At 38.4% G+C, this 18,676-nt stretch overlaps 1 protein-coding gene across 2 annotated transcripts in view; it reads left to right on the top strand.

Annotated features, from left to right (window-relative positions):
- The window catches only part of WWP1 (WW domain containing E3 ubiquitin protein ligase 1), a 157,707-nt gene that overhangs the window by 41,833 nt on the left and 97,198 nt on the right, over positions 1-18,676 (top strand). For both annotated transcript variants that reach the window (XM_067553523.1, XM_067553522.1), the window contains exons 3-4: positions 13,420-13,558; positions 15,739-15,863. In XM_067553523.1, coding sequence (XP_067409624.1) covers positions 13,420-13,558; positions 15,739-15,863 — 264 coding nt within the window. The remainder of the gene's footprint in view (positions 1-13,419; positions 13,559-15,738; positions 15,864-18,676) is intronic.

The following is an 18,676-nucleotide window of genomic DNA, read 5'->3' as shown; positions in this document are numbered from 1 at the left end:
TGAATTGTTTGTATTGGGTTGGGGGCAGGGAGAGCAACTGTGGAGAGAAGTGTGGAGGAAGTTGGGTTATATGCAGAATTATAGCAGAAGAAACTGATGAGAAGGATGAGGTGATTATAGCATGGTGAGAAGTGTTTTATTTGCAAAATATTGAGGGCATAATGTAGCAAATTAAAAAAATCTTATTTTACTGGACTCAAGTGTGATCTAGTGCTCAGGACCATTATTTAGTCTAATTTGAAAAGTACATAGCTTCTGAATTTGTGACATTGCTATGGAACATCATCTCCAGTTAATTCAATACATAGAGTGTTAGATGAGTTTGAGATCTAAACTTCTTTGATTGATTATCCATATAGATTCTGTTGTTGATATACACACCCCATGTACTCACAGTCAGAATATTTTGGCCAGCATTGTCAGTTGGAGCTGTCTCTGTGGCCCAAGTGCCTGCATACCCCCCCCCAAGGTGAATAAAAATCAATCTTTAAAAAAAAATTGGTTTTTAAATTTAAATTAAATGTTTTTTTTCTTTTCAGAAGTAAACCTTTTTTCAAATTAAATTTGAATTGACAATCTCTTTTAAGGCCTAAACTTATTTTAATTTCTTTAAATCATTTAAATTAAATAAAAATAATATTCGAACAGTAAGTGTTTGCTGACAAAGTTGTAAAGAAAGTCAAACCACTGAACTGGTGGAAGTCGCTGGCTAAGCACCTGGAACCAGAAGATGGCACCCGGTTCTGGACTTAAGGAAACGCAATGCATTCATACATCAACTCGGGTTCGGAATGATAACGGTTACCTCAATAATCTTATCTCTAAATCCACAGGACTGATTTGCATCTGTTGATCTCCAGGATGCATATTTCACTTCTCCCAGCCCACAAGAAATTCCTAAGATTTATTGTTGGGGGCTTCATATTTCTAATAGAGTCCTACCATTGAAGTTATCAGCAGCCTCTATAGTCTTCATAAGGGATTGCTATACTGGCAGAACATTTAAGGAGACAAGACATACAAGTTTACTCTTACCTCAATGACAGATTTGTTTGAGGGAGCTCATCTCATCAGGTCACAGACAGCAGTTATCTTATAGCTCTTCACCATGTTGGGGCTCAAGTTCAACAAGGAAAAAGTAAATCTTAGTTCGAACTCGGAAGATAGAATTTATAGGGGCACTTCTAGATTCTATGACAACAAGAGAAGACTCTATTTAGACGACGTTCCAAGCTATGGCAGATCTTGTAGATGGATTAGAAAACCATCCTCAGACAGGTCTAATCTTGGACATATCTAATTTTGTTGGGCTAGCTGGCCTCATGCACATTCATCACACAACATACCAGATTTCACCTCTCTTGTATGAAGGGGTTCATGAAGTCCATATACCTGCTGAAAAAGCTGCACATCAACATGTGAGCTCAAATTTCTCAGGAAGTCCTAATGCTGTTAAATTGGTGGAAGAATCTTGATCAAATATGTGGTAGTATTCTAGTGTTTCCACACTCAGACCATTTTCCACAGGCCTACAAGTTTCAAATAGTAGAAGAAACTCTGAGATTTCACTGCACATGAGGAAAAAGTCCGCAGGAAGTCTACATCCCAAATATTATAGCGATAATGATCTGCCATAAAGGGTTAGAATCTAAATCTATTCCTCATACATCTGAGTGCATTTCCTCTGTAAGTTATGTATACACCATCAGAACTTTGACAGTATAGTTCATTGAGATTGTGTGCATACCCTACTTAATTCCACATGTCCTGCCTCCAAACTTAAGCCTGGTCTACACTGACTGTGGTGGTCGATGTAATGCGGCTTATGTCGACCACTAAAGTATGTGTCTCCACTGGCATGTCAGTTCCGCCGACCTAAATCGCGATAAAATTTGACTTAATAAAACCACCTTCGGAAATGGTGTAGCATTGAAGTTGAATTCTATGGGTCAAGCAAGCATCAGTGTAAGCAGAGCACAACGTAAATCGATGTCCTTGATCTCTGGGAGGTATCCCATAATGTTCCGTTGTGGCCACTCTGGACATTTGTACTCTGCTGCACTGCAGCCACATGGACAGGAAACAGCCCGTCCCCTGAAGCCCCGGAAAAGTTTGAATTCCCATTTCCTGTTTGGTCAGCATGGAGTGAACTTTGTAGCTGAACTGCTCATGGTGACCGCACATCCCAAACACGCTCCACCCTAGAGTCGACCAGAGGTCTTGGATCTCATCAGCCTGAGTCTGTTCTGGTTCAGTTCTGAGCCAGCAAAAGAAATTTAGGTAACTACGACAAGATATCGCCTGGTAGAGTGGAAAGGGCCACAACAGGGACGCGCAGCAGTGCCGTGTTAAAATCAGAACTGAGTCAGTCATATCAGAAAACTAGGGAGGCAGACAGTCTTTCTGGCTCATCACAGAAGATGTGCCACTTTTATGAGGAGCTGCATGCGATTCTCGGTGGTGACCCCACCATTGTGCCATCGCACAGCATTGATACCTCCGAAAAATTCCAGTCCAGGATGAATGAGGAAGACTCTGTGGAGGAGGAGGAAAACGGGGCAGGAGAGAGGGTTCTGCCAATTGACACCAAGTCATTCCTAGGTTGTCAATCTTGACACCGCTCCCCAGCCCCTGCTGATCACTGATGGCCTGACAGTGGTCTCCACACCCTTGCCATTCCCCAGAGCACGAGTGACGACAGCAAGATTCCTGGTACTGCTCCCCAGATCCTCAGTACCAAGCCCTGGAACCTCGAGATAAGGCACCAGGGTCCCAGCACTGATCCCTAGAGCTGCGGTGTCAGTCTCTGAAGCATATCATCGACAACCGAGGAATGACTTGGTGTCAATTGACAGAACCCTGGCACCGCTCTCTGGCGCTGGAATACCGCACCTGCCAGCACTCTAAGAAGCTGGAAACAAGGTCAGCACCGCCGTGGTCTCCTTGAAGAGGCTTCCCCAGTGATGGAGGAGTGGTTGCCCACTACTCCTTTACCTGCCTCATCATCGTCATCACCTGATGAGGCAGTAGCGGATCCTTCTGCCACAGTCTCAAAAGATGACTTTTAGGCACACCAAGAGCTGCTAAAAACGGTAACCGCAAATCTGGACCTGGAGGCAGTGGAGCTAAAGGAGCTGGCTGACATGCTCTTTGATATTCTGGCACTGGCAGCTCTTTTAAAGTGTCCCTTCCTGCCCATGAGGGAGTTGTCAGGCTGGTCAAGGCCCTATGGCAAACCCTCTCCTCTCTGCCTCCTACATCTAAAAGGGGAGAGAAAAAATATGTGCCCACCAAGGGGTTCGAGTATGTCTACTCTCACCCATCCCTGGGGTCGCTGGTGGTGTCACCTGCCAACAAGAGAGAGAGAGAGAGAGAGACAAGGGAAGTCAGCCTCAACTCCTAAAAACAGAGGCAAAAAAGCTGGATCTCTTTTGAAGAAAAATATATTCAATCGCTAGTCTCCAGCTCCGTATATCGACCCAGCAAGCCCTACTGGGGAGATGTGACTTTAATATATGACATTCCATGGCAAAATTCACTGACTCCTTACCCCAGGAGTCTAAACAGGAGTTTGTGGCTATCCGAGAAGAGGGCAAATCAGTGGCCCAAGCTTCTCTCCATGCAGCCTCTGATGTGGCTGACTCAGTCACTGGCGTCGGCAGTCTCTGTGCGGAGAGCCTTGTGGCTATGATCATCTGGCCTCGAAGAAGAAAAGACTGTTACTAATCTTCTGAAGCCATTGTTCTTTGAGATGTGTTGCTCACGTCCATTTCATGACCCACCCTCCTTCCCCTCTGTTGGAGTTCCAGCAAGAAGGAACTGAGTTAGGCGAGTGGGGGCAGCACCCTTATACCGGCTGTGACACTCTGCACCCCCACTTTCACTCTTATAGTGTAATTGTGTATTGTTTAATGCAAGGTATGTCGTATAAGATGTTTTTGGAATGTTCATGACATACTGAGCATTCTTTTTATAGTAATATGTTTGTTGCAATGTCATGTGTATCGTTGTGAGACTTCACTTTGTAATATTCCCAAAGATGTGTCCTCATGGCTTGAAACACATTCAGGCAAAACTCCAGGAGCAGAGGAGCAGTTTGCACCTCATTAAGGTGTGTATAGAACAAACCCAGCTCAGCATTCCAGGAACTAAGGACTGGCCTGGGCATCAATGGGAAGATCGTCTCGAATGAACCACCCTGGGGCAGTTTGGAATCATGTTGAGGCAATGTTCACTGACTCAAGACATGGATGAAATCATACCAGAACTTTTGTTTGTCACCTGCCCTTGAGGAGGGGGGCAAAGCCCCAGAGGGGAAAAGGGGAGACATTTACCATGCTCTCTCTCTTCCACCTCCATCTAAAACACCACCAATCAACTGAAGTGCTGACCAAAGGGGAGAGCCTGGCTTGAAGGGAAACCAGCCAGCCTTTTGTGAGAAACACTAACGTTGCTGAAAGTGTTAAGCTTAGTTTAGAATGCATTTTGTTTTCTCTTGATCAAATCTGACTTGCTGTCCTTTGACTTTTAATCACTTAAAATCTTTCTGTAGTTAATAAATTTGTTTTATCTAAAGCGGTGCATTTGGTTTGAAGTGTGTAGGAGACCTCACCGGGAACAACAAGGCTGGTGCCTATCAATTTCTTTGTTAAATTGATGAACCTATATGAGCTTGCACTGTTCAGTGGGCAGCACTGATCATTGTAAGACAGGAATTCCTTAGGGTTGCATCTGGGACTGGGGGGTGTTGACTGGGGTCATTCTGTTGTATAATTCACAGAGTGGTTGACTTGAAGAACTCACTCACTCAGATAGTTGCAGCTTGCCTGCTGGTGGCTGTGCATGAACACCCCAGGTGTGGGGGTTCTCACAGCAGAGCTGGGTAAAACAGACTCTGGGATTGGGGAGACACAGCAGTACACCAGTCCAGATTACATTATGCGAACCATTGCTGAGGGAAAATTTTCCAGCACAGTGCCTGTGGCACATGCATACACCTAGCATGGAATGGACATGAGTAACACATCTCGAAGAACAACAGTTATGGATGGTTAGTAACAGTCTTATCTTGGTGATTGAGGTCTTAATCCCAATCTGCCAAATCTGGTGCCAGCAGTCAAGATGACTCCAGGTTTGAAGAAGGCTTTGGTGCCTTAAACATTCAGTAACTTTGGCTGGTACCAAAGCCTCTAAAGACAAAGATTATTTCAGACAGCTTTCAAGAAATTCTTCAAACCGTTTGCCACTAAATCTAGCATATAAACTTGTAAAGGAGCCAGTCTTATCATACCAAACTGCGTCCGTTTCTTTATGGAGTCCGCATAGCAGGTGTTCCCTGGCACCATCATTCTTTCTTAGAGCCAAGAGTCTCATGATTCAGCACAATCCTGTGATTTGAAAGGGCCAGAATAGTTTAAATATCAGTAGCGTACTCTGTTGAGAATCTTCTGAAAAGAGAGAAGGGAAGACCAGTGAGAGGGTTCCTTGCTAGGAGCCACAGAAAAAGAGATGGAGGTAGAGGAGGTGAAAAAGTGTCTTGCACCTGTGTCTTAATGTAGCTTTGTTGATGGAATTGTGATTTCTGTGACATGGGGTTTTGAAATGGGATTTAAACTCCAGACAAATAAATCAATCTTACTTCCACGTGACTGCAGTTGGTCACTAAATACAGACTTTTCATATGTTGCTGTCCATAATCCTGTTTGCATAGTCTGTAGTCTAGAGCAAAGCAATCTGAAATGAAAGGATTAAGATCTGTATGAAGAACATATACACAGATAAGAGTTCTAATTCCTTCTGTAAGTATATTTGATTCATTTTTCAGATTCATATGTTTGAATCAAGAAATTTCTTCCTTCTGTGGAAGTTTCTTCACAGAAGGTTCGCCTGATGAGTAGCAACCTCTGCCTCAGTACTGTACTAGGAAACTCATTTTTATAATTTGTTTGTCTTTAACTTGGTGGAGGTCAATTTGGAAATGTATAAACAAATTTTTCCTAATTTTTCCTAATGTCAAATCTCTAGGGATACAATTTGATCTCTTTTGTATAAAAGTATATCCACTAGTATGATTTTTTTTGCATGGTAATATAACTTTTAAAACCTCAGCTGTCTGAAGCGGGATTGTGTTTTGGCACCTAATATCCTTCCTTGGGTTATATCCATGTATACATGAATGGATATGTGCACCTGTAGAACTCCCAGATTGAGAATTATTTTTTACCACCACCAGGGATTAACTTTTTTCTTTAGAATTATTACTAAATTATTTTGCCCAACAAGTGGTTGCCTTTTTTTTTCTAAATCTGTCTGTGTATCTGATATTTAAACTTACTATTCTAAATCTGTTTTCTAGGAATGTAAGGGTTTTTTTTGTTTTGTTTTTTGGCAGTATTATGTGTAAATACAGAAGTTTAAAGTCTGCATATTCACAAATATTATAGTTACTAATTTAGGAAACATATAACATATCACCAGAACTCTGTTACTATCAATTAATAGCATAAATAATATTGTCTAAACTTGTTCTAGCATAGTGAGTTATCTTCATTTAAATTTTACCAGCCTCTTCTATTGTAGTAGAGGATTCCTGTAGTGAAGATCTGAAATGCCCCTTCCTACTAAGCTGCATGTAAACACCTTCTGTCCTTTCCTTTCTAATTTGAGAGAAGGAAGAGTGCACATTCTCTCCCACTGTTTGAGTTTTGTTTCCCCAACTCTTGTTGTTGTTCTCCTGTTCTCTTTTCAATAGTTTATCAGCACTGTTTGGGAGATGCTGCAGTGAGAACTTTTTTCAGAGGCATCGGGAATGCAGTCCTCACCCATTCATTGATACAAGATCTTGTGTAATCTAAAAGCCTTCCATGTCATGAAAGCACAGTATTTGCACTCTAATAGCACAAGCTGTGGTGTATTTGGGTGTGCTAGGTTTAATAGTTACATAATTAAACATTCTAGAGAATCATTTACAATGAGGCTACGTATTAAGACATTTTAGGGCTGACTAACTTTGATATTTTTCCTTTTAACAGGAAGATGAATGGTGGTAAGTAGAACTGAGCAAATAAAGAGGGTTTTTTTTGCTTCAGGGATCAAACCAAAAAATCCAGTGGGTGGAAAAATCAAGTTAAGTCCAAACTGAAACTATCTTCAAAAATTTTCATCAAATCGAAAAACTTGGGAGGGGGGAGAATTAAATTTACCTGGATGTTTCAGGTCAATCCAGAACAAAGTGTTTCAGGATTTCAGTTCTTGTAGGCCATTTTCAAGTGTTTCTCACCCTTCTTATTTGTTTGGGTTTTTTTGTTTTTGTTTTTTTTTAATTGGCCAAATTTGAATTGGAAATGCTGTTTCTAAATGTTTTAAAATAGTATGTATAAAATGTTTTGGGTTTTTTTTTAATTTTTGTTTTGTTTTTTGTTTTGCTTGGTCAAAGCTGTTTGTCTAATGTGATCCAAATTTGTGAGTAGTCTTGAAACAGATTTGTGAATACTGATTTTTTCTATGAAAAGTCTATTTGTCAAAAATATTTGCCCAGCTCTAGTAGTGGGGCGATTGTATATAGTGTACAAACTTCTGCCCCTCTTATTGCAGAAGTTGCACAATGATTAAATTAGTTATTAGACTGCAAAAGGAGAAAAACCTACTGAAAACTGGCAAGTTAATCTTGCCTTCCCACTGCTCTTTGCAACATTAATTAAAATAACATAAAACATATTTGGGGAAAAGATAAACTAAATATTTCTGTTCTGTATTTGGGGGGGGGAGGGAACAGATGTATTCATATCTGAGAACATTATTTCGATTCCACTAGTATATCGGGAGGATGTTAAACAGTAGCTACTGAAGTTAGACCTCTGAAAATTAGCAGGTCTACGTAACTTGTAGGTAAGGGTTTCAAAAGAGCTGGTTGAGGATCTTGCTGGACCATTAGTACTGATTTTTTAATAAGTCTTGGAACACTGGGATAGCTTCAAAAGACTGGAAGAAAGCTAAAGTTGTGCCAATATTTAAAATGTGATGACACAAGTAGTTATAGGCTTGTAAGTCCGACATCGATCTCAGCCAAGATAATAGAGTGCCTGATACAGGACTTGATTGATAAAGAATGATTGGGGGGGTAATATAACTAATGCCAGTCAACCTGGATTTATGGTGTGACACCATGCACCTCACATGTACACCCTTATGATGTGATTGTGCATCATTCATGTTCACCCTTATAGTGTAACTTTATATTGTTTAATGCAAAGTATGTCAAGTAGGGAACTTTTGCAATGCTCATGACATGCTGGACATTATTGTTATAATAGTCTGTTTCTTGCAATGTCATGTGTATGGTTATGAAGCTCTGCTATGTAATATTCCCAAATGTGTGTCTCACATAGCTTGAATAGATCCAGGCAAATACTAAAAGCAGAGGTAATTCATGCCAGCTCTTCCAGGAACAATGGACTGGCCTAAGTATCTGATAAGGTGATGCCCATTTTACTCAAGTGGAGGAAAAACCACGTTGGACATCGCTGATCACCTGACTCCAGTGGGTGGTGGGGGAACCTCTTAAAGGAAGAGGTATTTTGGTCTCTTGAGCTCTCTCTTGCAATCCATCTACAAGACAACCTCAAAACTGTCGACGGGGGCTGGGGAGGGGGAGGGGAAGCCTAGTTGGAGGACGACCAACCAGCCTGTGGTGAGAATCATCTAAAGACTGTAAGGCTACTGAAGTGTTAAGTTTAATTTAGAATGGGATTTGCTTTTATTCCTTCCTGATCAAATCTGATTTAGATTCCTCTGGCTTATAATCATTTAAAATCTTTCTGTACTTAATAAACTTAATTGTTTGTTTTACCTAAAGCAGTGCATGTGGTTTGAGTGCGTGTAGAGACTTCATTTAAAGTGACAGAGCTGGAATATATCAATTTCTTTAATAAATTGACAGACTAACCAATGATGACCTTGCAGAGTCCAGTGGGCAGCACTGAACTTGTAAGACGGAAGTTCCTAGTGTGGCATCTGGGTCTGGGGGTGTTTGCTGGGGTCATTCTATTGCATAATCCTGTGCATGGCAGCCCAGAAGCACTTATGCAGTAAGGTAAGAGCCACTGGCTTGCAGGAGACTGTGCATGAGCTGACCTATGAATGGGGTGTTCACACAGCGGAGCAAGTGCTTGCTGGGCTCTAGGAGTGACGGATTGGGATGACTCAGCTATACGCCAGTCTAGATTGCAGAGGAGAACATCGCATATGGAATATAGTTTACCAGGATCTAACCTGATATTTATTTACGAGATTACAAATTTTGTTGATAAAGGTAATAATGGTGGCGTAATATACACAGACTTCTGTAAAGCATTTAACTAGGTACCACATTATATTTTGATTAAGAAACCCCCAGAACAATGTAAAATGAACATTGCCCACATTAAATGGGCTGAAGGCTGGTTAACTGATAGGTCTCAAAAAATAGTTTTAAATGGGGAATCGTCATTGAGCGAGTGTGTTTTTAATGGAGTCCGGCAGGAATTGGTTCTTGGCCCTACACTATTTAACTATTTTTATCAGTGACTGGGAAGAAATCAAATCATCACTGAAAAAGTTTTCAGATGACACACAAATTGAGAGAGTGGGAAAGAATGAAGAGTACAGGTCACTGATACAGAACGATCTGGATTGCTTGTGAGCTGGGTGCAAGGAAAAAATATGTTCTAAGAATTATTCTGGGGAAGTTCTAAGGACATAGGAATGGCCAGACCAATGACCATCTAGCCCAGTATCCTGTCTTCTAACAGTGGACAATGCTAGATGCTTCAAAGGGAATGAACAGAACAAAGGCAATCATCAAGTGCATTTATCGACATTGAATTTCACCTGCCATTTTGTTGCCCAGTCACCTAGTTTTGTGAGATCCCTTTAACTCTTTACAATCTGCTTTTGTCTTAACTATGTTGATTAATTTTCTGTCATCTGGAAACTTTGCCACCTCACGGTTTACCCTTTTTCCAGATCATTTATGAATATGTTGAACTTCAGTGGTCGCAGAACAGATCCCTGGGGAATATCACTGTTTACCTTTCTCCATTTTGAAAACTGATAATTTATTACTACCTTTTGTTTCCTGTCTTTTAACCAGTTGCTAATCCATGAGACCTTCCCTCTTATGCCATGACTGCTTACTTAACTTAAGAGCCTTTGCTGAGGGACCTTGTCAAAGGCTTTCTAAGAGTCCAAGTACACTATATCTACTGGATCACCCTTGTCCACATGTTTGTTGACACCCTCAAAGAATTCTGATAGAATGGTGAGGCATGATTGCCCTTTACAAAAACTCTTCCCCCACATATCATATTCATATGTGTCTGATAAGTCTTTATTATAGTTTCAACCAATTTGCCTGGTACTGCGGAAAAGGACCTGCAGGTTACAGTGGACAAGAAGTTGGATATGAGTGAACAGTGCATCCTTAGTGCCAAGAAGGCTAATGGCATATTGGCCTGCATTAGTAAGAGCATTGCCAGCAGATCAAGGGAAGTGATTATTCCCCTCTGTTCGGCATTGGTGAGGCCACATTTGGAGTATTGTGTCCAGTTTTTGGCCCCCCACTACAGGAAAGATGTGGACTAATTGGAAAGAGTCCAGCAGAAGGCAACAAAAATGATTAGGGTCTGGAGCACAACTTATGAGGAGAGGCTGAGGTAACTAGGCTTGTTTAGTCTGCAAAAGAGAAGAGTGAGGGGGGATTTGATAGCAGCCTTCAACTACCTAAAGGGCATTCCAGGGAGGATAGAGTTAGGCTGTTCTTATTGGTGGCAGATGACAGAACAGATGACAAGGAGCAATGATTTCAAGTTGCAGTTGGGGAAGTCTAGGTTGGATACTAGGAAAAACTTTTCCACTAGGAGGGGGTCAAGTACTGGAATGGTTATCTAGGGAGGTGATGAAATCTCCATCCTTAGAGGTCTTTAAGGCCAGGCTTGATTTAGTTGGGGTTGGTCTTGCTTTGAGCAGAGAGTTGGACTAGATGACTTTCTGAGGTCCCTTCCAATCCTAATCTTCTATGATTCTATGATATTCAGGTTAGGCTTACTGGCCTGTAATTGCCAGGATAGCCTCAATTTTAAAAAATAGCACCACGTTAGCTATCCTTGAGTCATGTGATACAGAAAGTGATTTAATTTATAGATTACATACCAGAGTTAGTAGTTTTGCAATTTCATTTTTGAGGTTCATTTTTGAACTCCTGTGTGAATACCATCTGGTCCTGATGACTTATTACTGTTAAATTTATCAATCTGTTCTAAAACCATACCTATTGCTACCTTAATCTGGGATAGTTCCTCACATTTGTCACCCAAAAAGAATGGCTCAGGTGTGGGAATCTCCCTTGCATCCTCTGCAACGAAGACTGATGCAAAGAATTCTGTGCCCTGTGTTATACAGGAGGTCAGGGTACATGATCACAGTGTTCCCTTTTGGCCTTGGAATTATGAAAGGAGCGTAAATTAAAGGAAAGCTTGTTTAAATACAGATAGAGATTCATAATATGCCAGAGTTGCAGTTCCCACTTAAACATGGCAACAGCAAAAAGGTGCAAATGTCAAAGGGCTACCAAGGCTTACAGTACAAGGAAAAATATAATTCACAGAATTTTCAGATGACAGCATCTTCTTTATTTTTATTTTTCTAGTGATTCAAGTGTCACCGTTTGTAGTGCCAGGCTACATTTCCTCCTATATGATGTAAGCAAACAATAAGGTTGGAATTATGAAAGGAACCTAGGGGAATCAAGTGCACAATCCTTAATGAAATTCAGTTGAAGCTGGGTGCTTTAACTCTCTTCATACTCTTTTTAGAAAATTCCATCCTACATACTCTGGTTGTAACTGATACACTAGATTTCTGTGAAGCATGTTATTTCAGAATTCTGTGATCCAGCAGTATCTCATGACAGGCTGTCTCATTTCCCTTTCCATCAGCTCACTTCAACTGCCTCTCACCTCTTCTAAGAGAAGGATACACCATAGTGAGAGGTAGCAGGGGAGTGTTGTACAGTCCAGCAGCTAAAAGTCCTCGGCCCTTTTAGCTGAGGGTAGGGGTGGGTTGGGGGACATGGTTGAGATATGGGTGGAGGAAGAGGAAGAGAAAGATCTGTAAGAAACTTAAAATTTTCTGCAGGTACATGTAACTGTCTGGCAACTGTAAACCTAGTGGACCCCAGGCCTTCAGCTTACCTTTAAAAAATTGTGTGTGGAAAATAACTTAAAATAGTGGCAACTTTTGTTGGTGGTTAGAATTAGAAGAAGGCACTCTATTTTGTTTGAGTGAGAAAGTGACAGAGCAGTCTTCTGGAGAGAAACTTATACTAATGAGCTGGACATAGAGAGTAACCTTTTCATATCCTTGCTGCCCCTGAATTTCTGAGGGTTTGAACTGCAGACCTCTGCTCAGGATACTGGATACTTCCTCTCTACATACAAACTTGTTAGAGCAGCTCCTGCAGAGCTGGAGAAAGTGTAAGAGATAATTTCTGATTTCTGCAGGCTGATTTAGGAGCTTCTCCCCACTAGGGAGAGGATGAGAAAGCAAACAATATGATAGATGTGTAGTCACATTGCTTAATGCATTATTGTAAGATGCTCAGATATTATGGTAATGAGTGCAGTATAAAAACCTATATAGAAAAGAAGATTTCTGCTTCCAGAATTCCAGTGGGCCAAGTATTGACCAAGCCCAAGCAGCTGGCCCTGTTAGAGTGGGATTTTGAAATGCTCATAAGTGGTCTTAAAAATTTGTGATCTCCATAATCACACTTAATTTAAAGCCTGTGTTGAACTTGCATTTTAAAACAAAAATACCCACATCAATTCAATTACTGATACATGTCATACTTAGCAGCTTGCACTTAAAATAAGAGTTGGAAAAGAAAGGAAAGTGGAAAGGGAAGGTGGGGGAATAAACAGAGAAAAACCAGAAGACTGAATTTTTTTTTCTGTCTTATAGCAGTTGCACAGGTTTGATAATCACATTGCAGAAAGCCTATCTTGAAATTACCAACCTGTGGTTAAGGAAACACGCCACATCTATCTTAGCTACATCTAGGATACCTCTGAAAATGATATTGCTGTCATCTAGCAAAATGAGTTTGCTCTTTGAAATAAGGATTAATGCTCTTGTAGAGGGGTGGAATGCAATGACTACTTCAAGTTGGTTTGTACTTCTGTGAAAGTCTCCTGTGGGTGGACTTTAAAGGGTTCAGTTGGGCAGTCAGATTTGCTCAGCATTAAGCAGAGGTTGGAAAGGTGAGGAGACAGTTTGTTCTTTCATGCAATTTCTTCTGAATCGATCCTTTTACATAGTAATTTTGTTTGCAGCAAGAAGTGTGCTCCAGTAATTATAAACAATTAATCTGTTTTTGTTTGTTAGTTTCTAGTGCCAAACTGAAAAGGAAAAAGAACTGGTTTGGAACAGCCATTTATACAGAATTAGCTGCAGATGGAGAAATCAAGAAAACAGCAAAATCACATAGTTCTTCAAATCCAAAATGGGATGAACAGTTGACTGTGTAAGTAGAAAAGCTTTTTCTAACTTTGTATGATATAATTTATTAATAAAACAGTAGAGACAAATATTTACCAAACTACCCTTTGCTGCATACATACAACTACCTTTAACTTCACTGAGATCTGCAGGTATCTAATGGCAATATTTGTCTTAAAATAACTGTTGTTGGTAAATGTATATATAGGGCCTCTTGGGAAGATTATTTCTAAACAGGAGTGGGATATCTTTATATACACTGTTGATGCATGACTGTGTCTCTTGCGCTGTGGACTCTGTTCGACTGAGTCTATGCTGTGAAGGAATACTTACAGGACGATGCCCGTTGGATGCATCAGTAATCTTGTTCTCAACTATAGAAAAAAAGAAATCTTGTTGCTGGATAGAGATTGTTCTGAGGAGGATCATTGTTTCTTTGTGTTTCCCTTTGAGGGGCATGGTCAGAGGTATTTAATCAATTGAAAATCTTGGTATTGCTTTTTACCACAAATTTTTCATGGAAAGCCAAGGACGTGGTCTCTATCACATTCTGGGATGCAATTCAGACCAGCAAGAAGTAGTATCACTGCTTGTATTTTAAACTGGAATGCCCCAAAATGCTCCTGCTACTTGTGGCTCCCTCCCATACACACAGCGAACAAGCACTTCATGTTCTTTATGCTGTACTGCTCTGATTTAACTGATTTTGATTACAACAGCCAGCCAGCAGTTATCATAAACACACTTCTGTCTTTACTAGACTTGGTTAATGTTAGCAGGTGACCGCAGCACACCCCCAGTCCTGAACTTCCACAGACCTGTGTGCTCTGAGATATCCAGTCCTCTCTTGCAACATTCAGAGGAATAAAAAGACCCAACACACTAGTTTGCCACATTAACCGGAATTGACATTCACTTTAGTAACAAACACAGCACTGTCAGACTGACCCTCTCCTCGGTCAGGATCTCTTCCAGAGGCCCAAAGATGCTGGTGCCTTTGTCTTTGTAGGTGAAAGAGAGAACTTGGGGGATTATGCCCCTTTCTTTTATAGACCAGTGCATCTTGGAGGTGAAATATGTATTACAAGCCATTGTAATGACAAGGTTACATTGTTGTAATTTTTTTTTAGCTGGGTTTTTAGTGGGTCTTCTGTATCACTTATGGCTTGTACTGAATGAAGCAGCATATTTGCTCACTAGTTTGACTAACCATGATCTATGTTGTCTGCCTATAATCAGCTTATTAAAGAATTACTTTACATTACTTATTTACATTACTTTAAAGAAAATCAATAGAACTAGTTTGTTCTTGTTTTGAACAGTGTTGCCCCATATTTGAGATCTTGTTTTGAAGGACACCTATTCTTAGGATCCCATGTAGTCTTTAATTGGCAAGCAATCATGCTTTTGTTGTAATAGCCCCTAAAGTGCAGAACTTGCTTCTCCTAATACCTTAGCTAATTTCTTCCAACTCCTAATAAATAAATAAATTAATTAATTACATAAATAAAAATTTTTCCCCAGAAGTGTTTGTAATGTAACAACTGTTGGTTTTATTTTGGTTACCCTGCCCCTTTCCTCCAATGTTGTATTTTAGTCTCATCACTTGAGATGGGTTTTTTTTGTTTTAATTTTAAGAGCATTTTAAAAAATTGTTTTTAATATTTGTATATTGTATATGTGTGCAATTTATAAATTAATACTACTTAGTTTTGATGATAGTCACTATATGTTTGAGGGCATCCAAGCAGTTGATTTCAGTATTCTTGATCAGTGGTGGCTATTCAGTGTTCTCTCTAATGACAGAAACTGAAAAATCAAATATAGCCTTTTTTTCTATTAACAAATATTGTAAGTCTGTATTTAAAATGATATATGGGAGAAAACAATCTTTTAAAAAAAACCTATCTGAAATCGATGCTTACCTGAAATCTGAGTTTAATGTAAGTCGTTATGCTCCCCAGCATTCTCAGTTATTATTATTGCCCTGATCTGTGCCTGAGAGATGTTATGCTGATTTTTCTGTTTCACAGTGCTTTTGTGATATAGTTTAAAAAAAACCAAAAACTTTTCAGTTAGTTACTACCAAGAGTTATAGTAGTTATGGGAAAACTGACTTAAATAGATAATACATTTATAATATTGAATAATATTGAAAGATGAATACCTAACCTTCATATTTTTAATACAATATTTTATATGCAGGAATGTGACTCCACAGACTACGTTGGAATTTCGAGTGTGGAGCCATCACACTTTAAAAGCTGATGCTTTATTAGGAAGAACTACTGTAGACTTGAGACAAGCTTTGGAATTACACAATAGAAAATGTAAGTTTTCACAGAGGGCATATTGATTCAGGAAAAAAATTAATTGATCATTTCAATTACATTAATTTTGATAGTTTTGATGCAATGACAAAAAATTGTCACAATTTAACAGACTTTCATTTAGTGTATTTAGCACTGCCTTCAGCCATCTCTTGCAGAGTACGAGTTAAATGTTTTCAGATAATAGCATATGAAACAACTACTGAAAAAAGTGAACAATAAATAAATAAAGATATGACGATATACACTTTTCTGATTAGTTACAAAATTTCCAGTGCGCTGCAGGATCTATTGCAACCCCGCAAAATGGCCAAACATTTCTTAAAGGCTGCCTACTCTTTTTCCATGTACAAGGCTCCCCAATCTTCCCTGGATTCATACCTTAATAGACCACATTTCATGCCTCTTGTAACTCTACTGTGATAAGCGGAATTAGGACCCATTGTTGAATAAAATAATTGACCCTTCTGGGTGGATTGATTTAAATCACTGATTTTAAGCATGATTTAAATCAGCATGTTGAAAGTCTTGATTTAAATAATTTATTTTAATTGTGTTTTGCATTTGTGTTTTGTTTTGCATTTGCATTTATTTTCCTGAAGAATGGTTGATTGTCATTTGTTGGTAACCATTAAAACATATAGGTTTGTGACTAAATATAGACTTTACACTAAATTCCACATGTCTCTTTGCTAACCAGGAGGATATACTATATTTATACACATTTATTTAAGCTGTTATATAGTTTCTTACATTTATTCAAATTCTTAATTTTTACATCTTTTATTATGTTAGAAAACAGTGAGTGATGCATTTCTTTACTAGGTGATTATGTGACTTATGTGAAGCTCTATTTGAATGGAAATTCAAATTAAATTAAAATCATTTAAATTTTTTTAGTACATAGAATTGGTTTAAAAGTGCTGGATAGAGCAGGAAGTTTAACAAAAGCTTATCAAAACATGATTTATTAAACAAAAAAGCATCTATAGTTAGTGAATTGAACTGATTATTTTGAGTCACTGTATCCTTCAGGATTTTAGAACTTGTAGGTCTCATCCTCTGTCACCTGATTTTTATTCATAGATTCAAAGAGGAAAACAAGCTTTTCTTTTTTTCATCTCCCAGTTGGCTTCTTAGCTTTGAATAAACTAGTCATTAAGCGTAACTTGTTGAATAAACTGTAATGAAGAATATATTCTCTCTGCATGAGCAGTAGTGGCTACTGCTGTCAAAAGATGGTTTAGACTTCAACAAATTCTGGTTCAAGATACTTAGCCAGTGACTTCCACCAGTTCAGAGGTGTGAATTTCTTTAAAACTTGGTATCAGACATGTACTACTTAATATTTAAATGATTTTGAAATGGGTTTATTTTTTAACTAAAACTATTTAATTTAAATAAAATTTAAATTCTATTTAATTTTTAAATGTAATTTAATTTAAATAAAACTGATTTAAAAATAATTGATGTTTATTCATCTTTGTTCCTTTGAGTACATTAGTGATTATCACCTACATTTTCTCTTGCATAAAGCAACCTCCCTGGTGCCTATTGCCTCTGCCAGAAGAATTAATGAGCTACAAGATTTTTATGTCTAATTCCCCTTTTTAAATTTTTTTCATTAGAACATGAAAGTGTTAAATTTCACCTCAAAATGGCACTGAAATCCCAACTAAACCAGTAGCTCATATTTATTTCTCCCAATATATAGATATCATACAAAACTTCAGAATTTATAGAGAGGGGAAAACGAGAGTGTAAAAGAAGTCTCCTTGCATCTTTCTTGGGTTCGCCTTTGGATGGCTTGTAATAAACAATTCAAAGTGGAATTTCTTCATTAGTATTATGTGGCTCCATAATTAAACATGTTTTCTGTTTTGCACTTAGAGGAGAGATTCAACCTTTTTTAAAAAATATATTAAATATAAGCATTTTCTCCCCAAAACTTACAGTGCATCTTCGAGCACAGAAAATAATTCCTCAGAAAATTCAAGTAAATCCGTAATTGAGTTATAATTAATTTAAAAATGAGTTAAGAAATTTATCATGTTAATTTTTGTCCCAAATTATTTTAATAACATAATAGCATAGTATTCAAACTTTTCATATAGAGAAGCTTTATATTTAAAAAAAAAAAAAAAAAAAAAAGGCTGATAATACATATCTTAAAACAATTAGAAATATCTTATGGTAACATTCTCTTTGGATTTTTTGTTAGTGTTCATGTATGATATTTTTGTAATAAAAAAAGGAAATTCTGACAAAATGACTACAGTAAGGTTTGAAATATAGTTAAGGCACACAAACAACCTTAACTGTGCCCTGAACGAGGGCAGAGGGAACTAATGAAAACTATTTTTAAAGATGCAGCTAGTCTGAGACCACAAACACTAAAATCCTTACAACATAATAGTGTGATTATTGCATGACCTTGCTACAGATCACAGTTAAGGTTGTTTATTTTTATACCTTAATGTGTTTGGATTTCTTTTAAGTATAACTTAAGTGTAATGCCAAATTATATTTAAGCATAACACCAAATTTTCTGGATATATAATGCTTGGTTTTGGGATAATTACTCTAGTGGTTTTACTCCTATATTACTGATATGTACACTCAATTTTTAATTCCATCTTAATATAGTCATTTTATTGGAATAGTAGAATACACCTAGTATGAAGAGGCCAGCTTTAAAAAAAAATCTGTCTCACTAATGATAGTAATTTCTGAAACACACTTTGCTAAACCTTTTTTCTGATATGCCTGACAGCCATATTGAGTTCAATACAGATGTTTAATCAGAATGATTT

Source organism: Emydura macquarii, unplaced genomic scaffold (genome assembly GCF_026122565.2).
Source record: "Emydura macquarii macquarii isolate MOO-44397 ecotype Brisbane River unplaced genomic scaffold, CSIRO-AGI_Emac_v2 contig_1477, whole genome shotgun sequence".
NCBI lineage: Eukaryota > Metazoa > Chordata > Testudines > Chelidae > Emydura > Emydura macquarii.
Note: the sequence above shows the minus strand (reverse complement) of the source record. Positions and strands in the feature narration are given on the sequence as shown.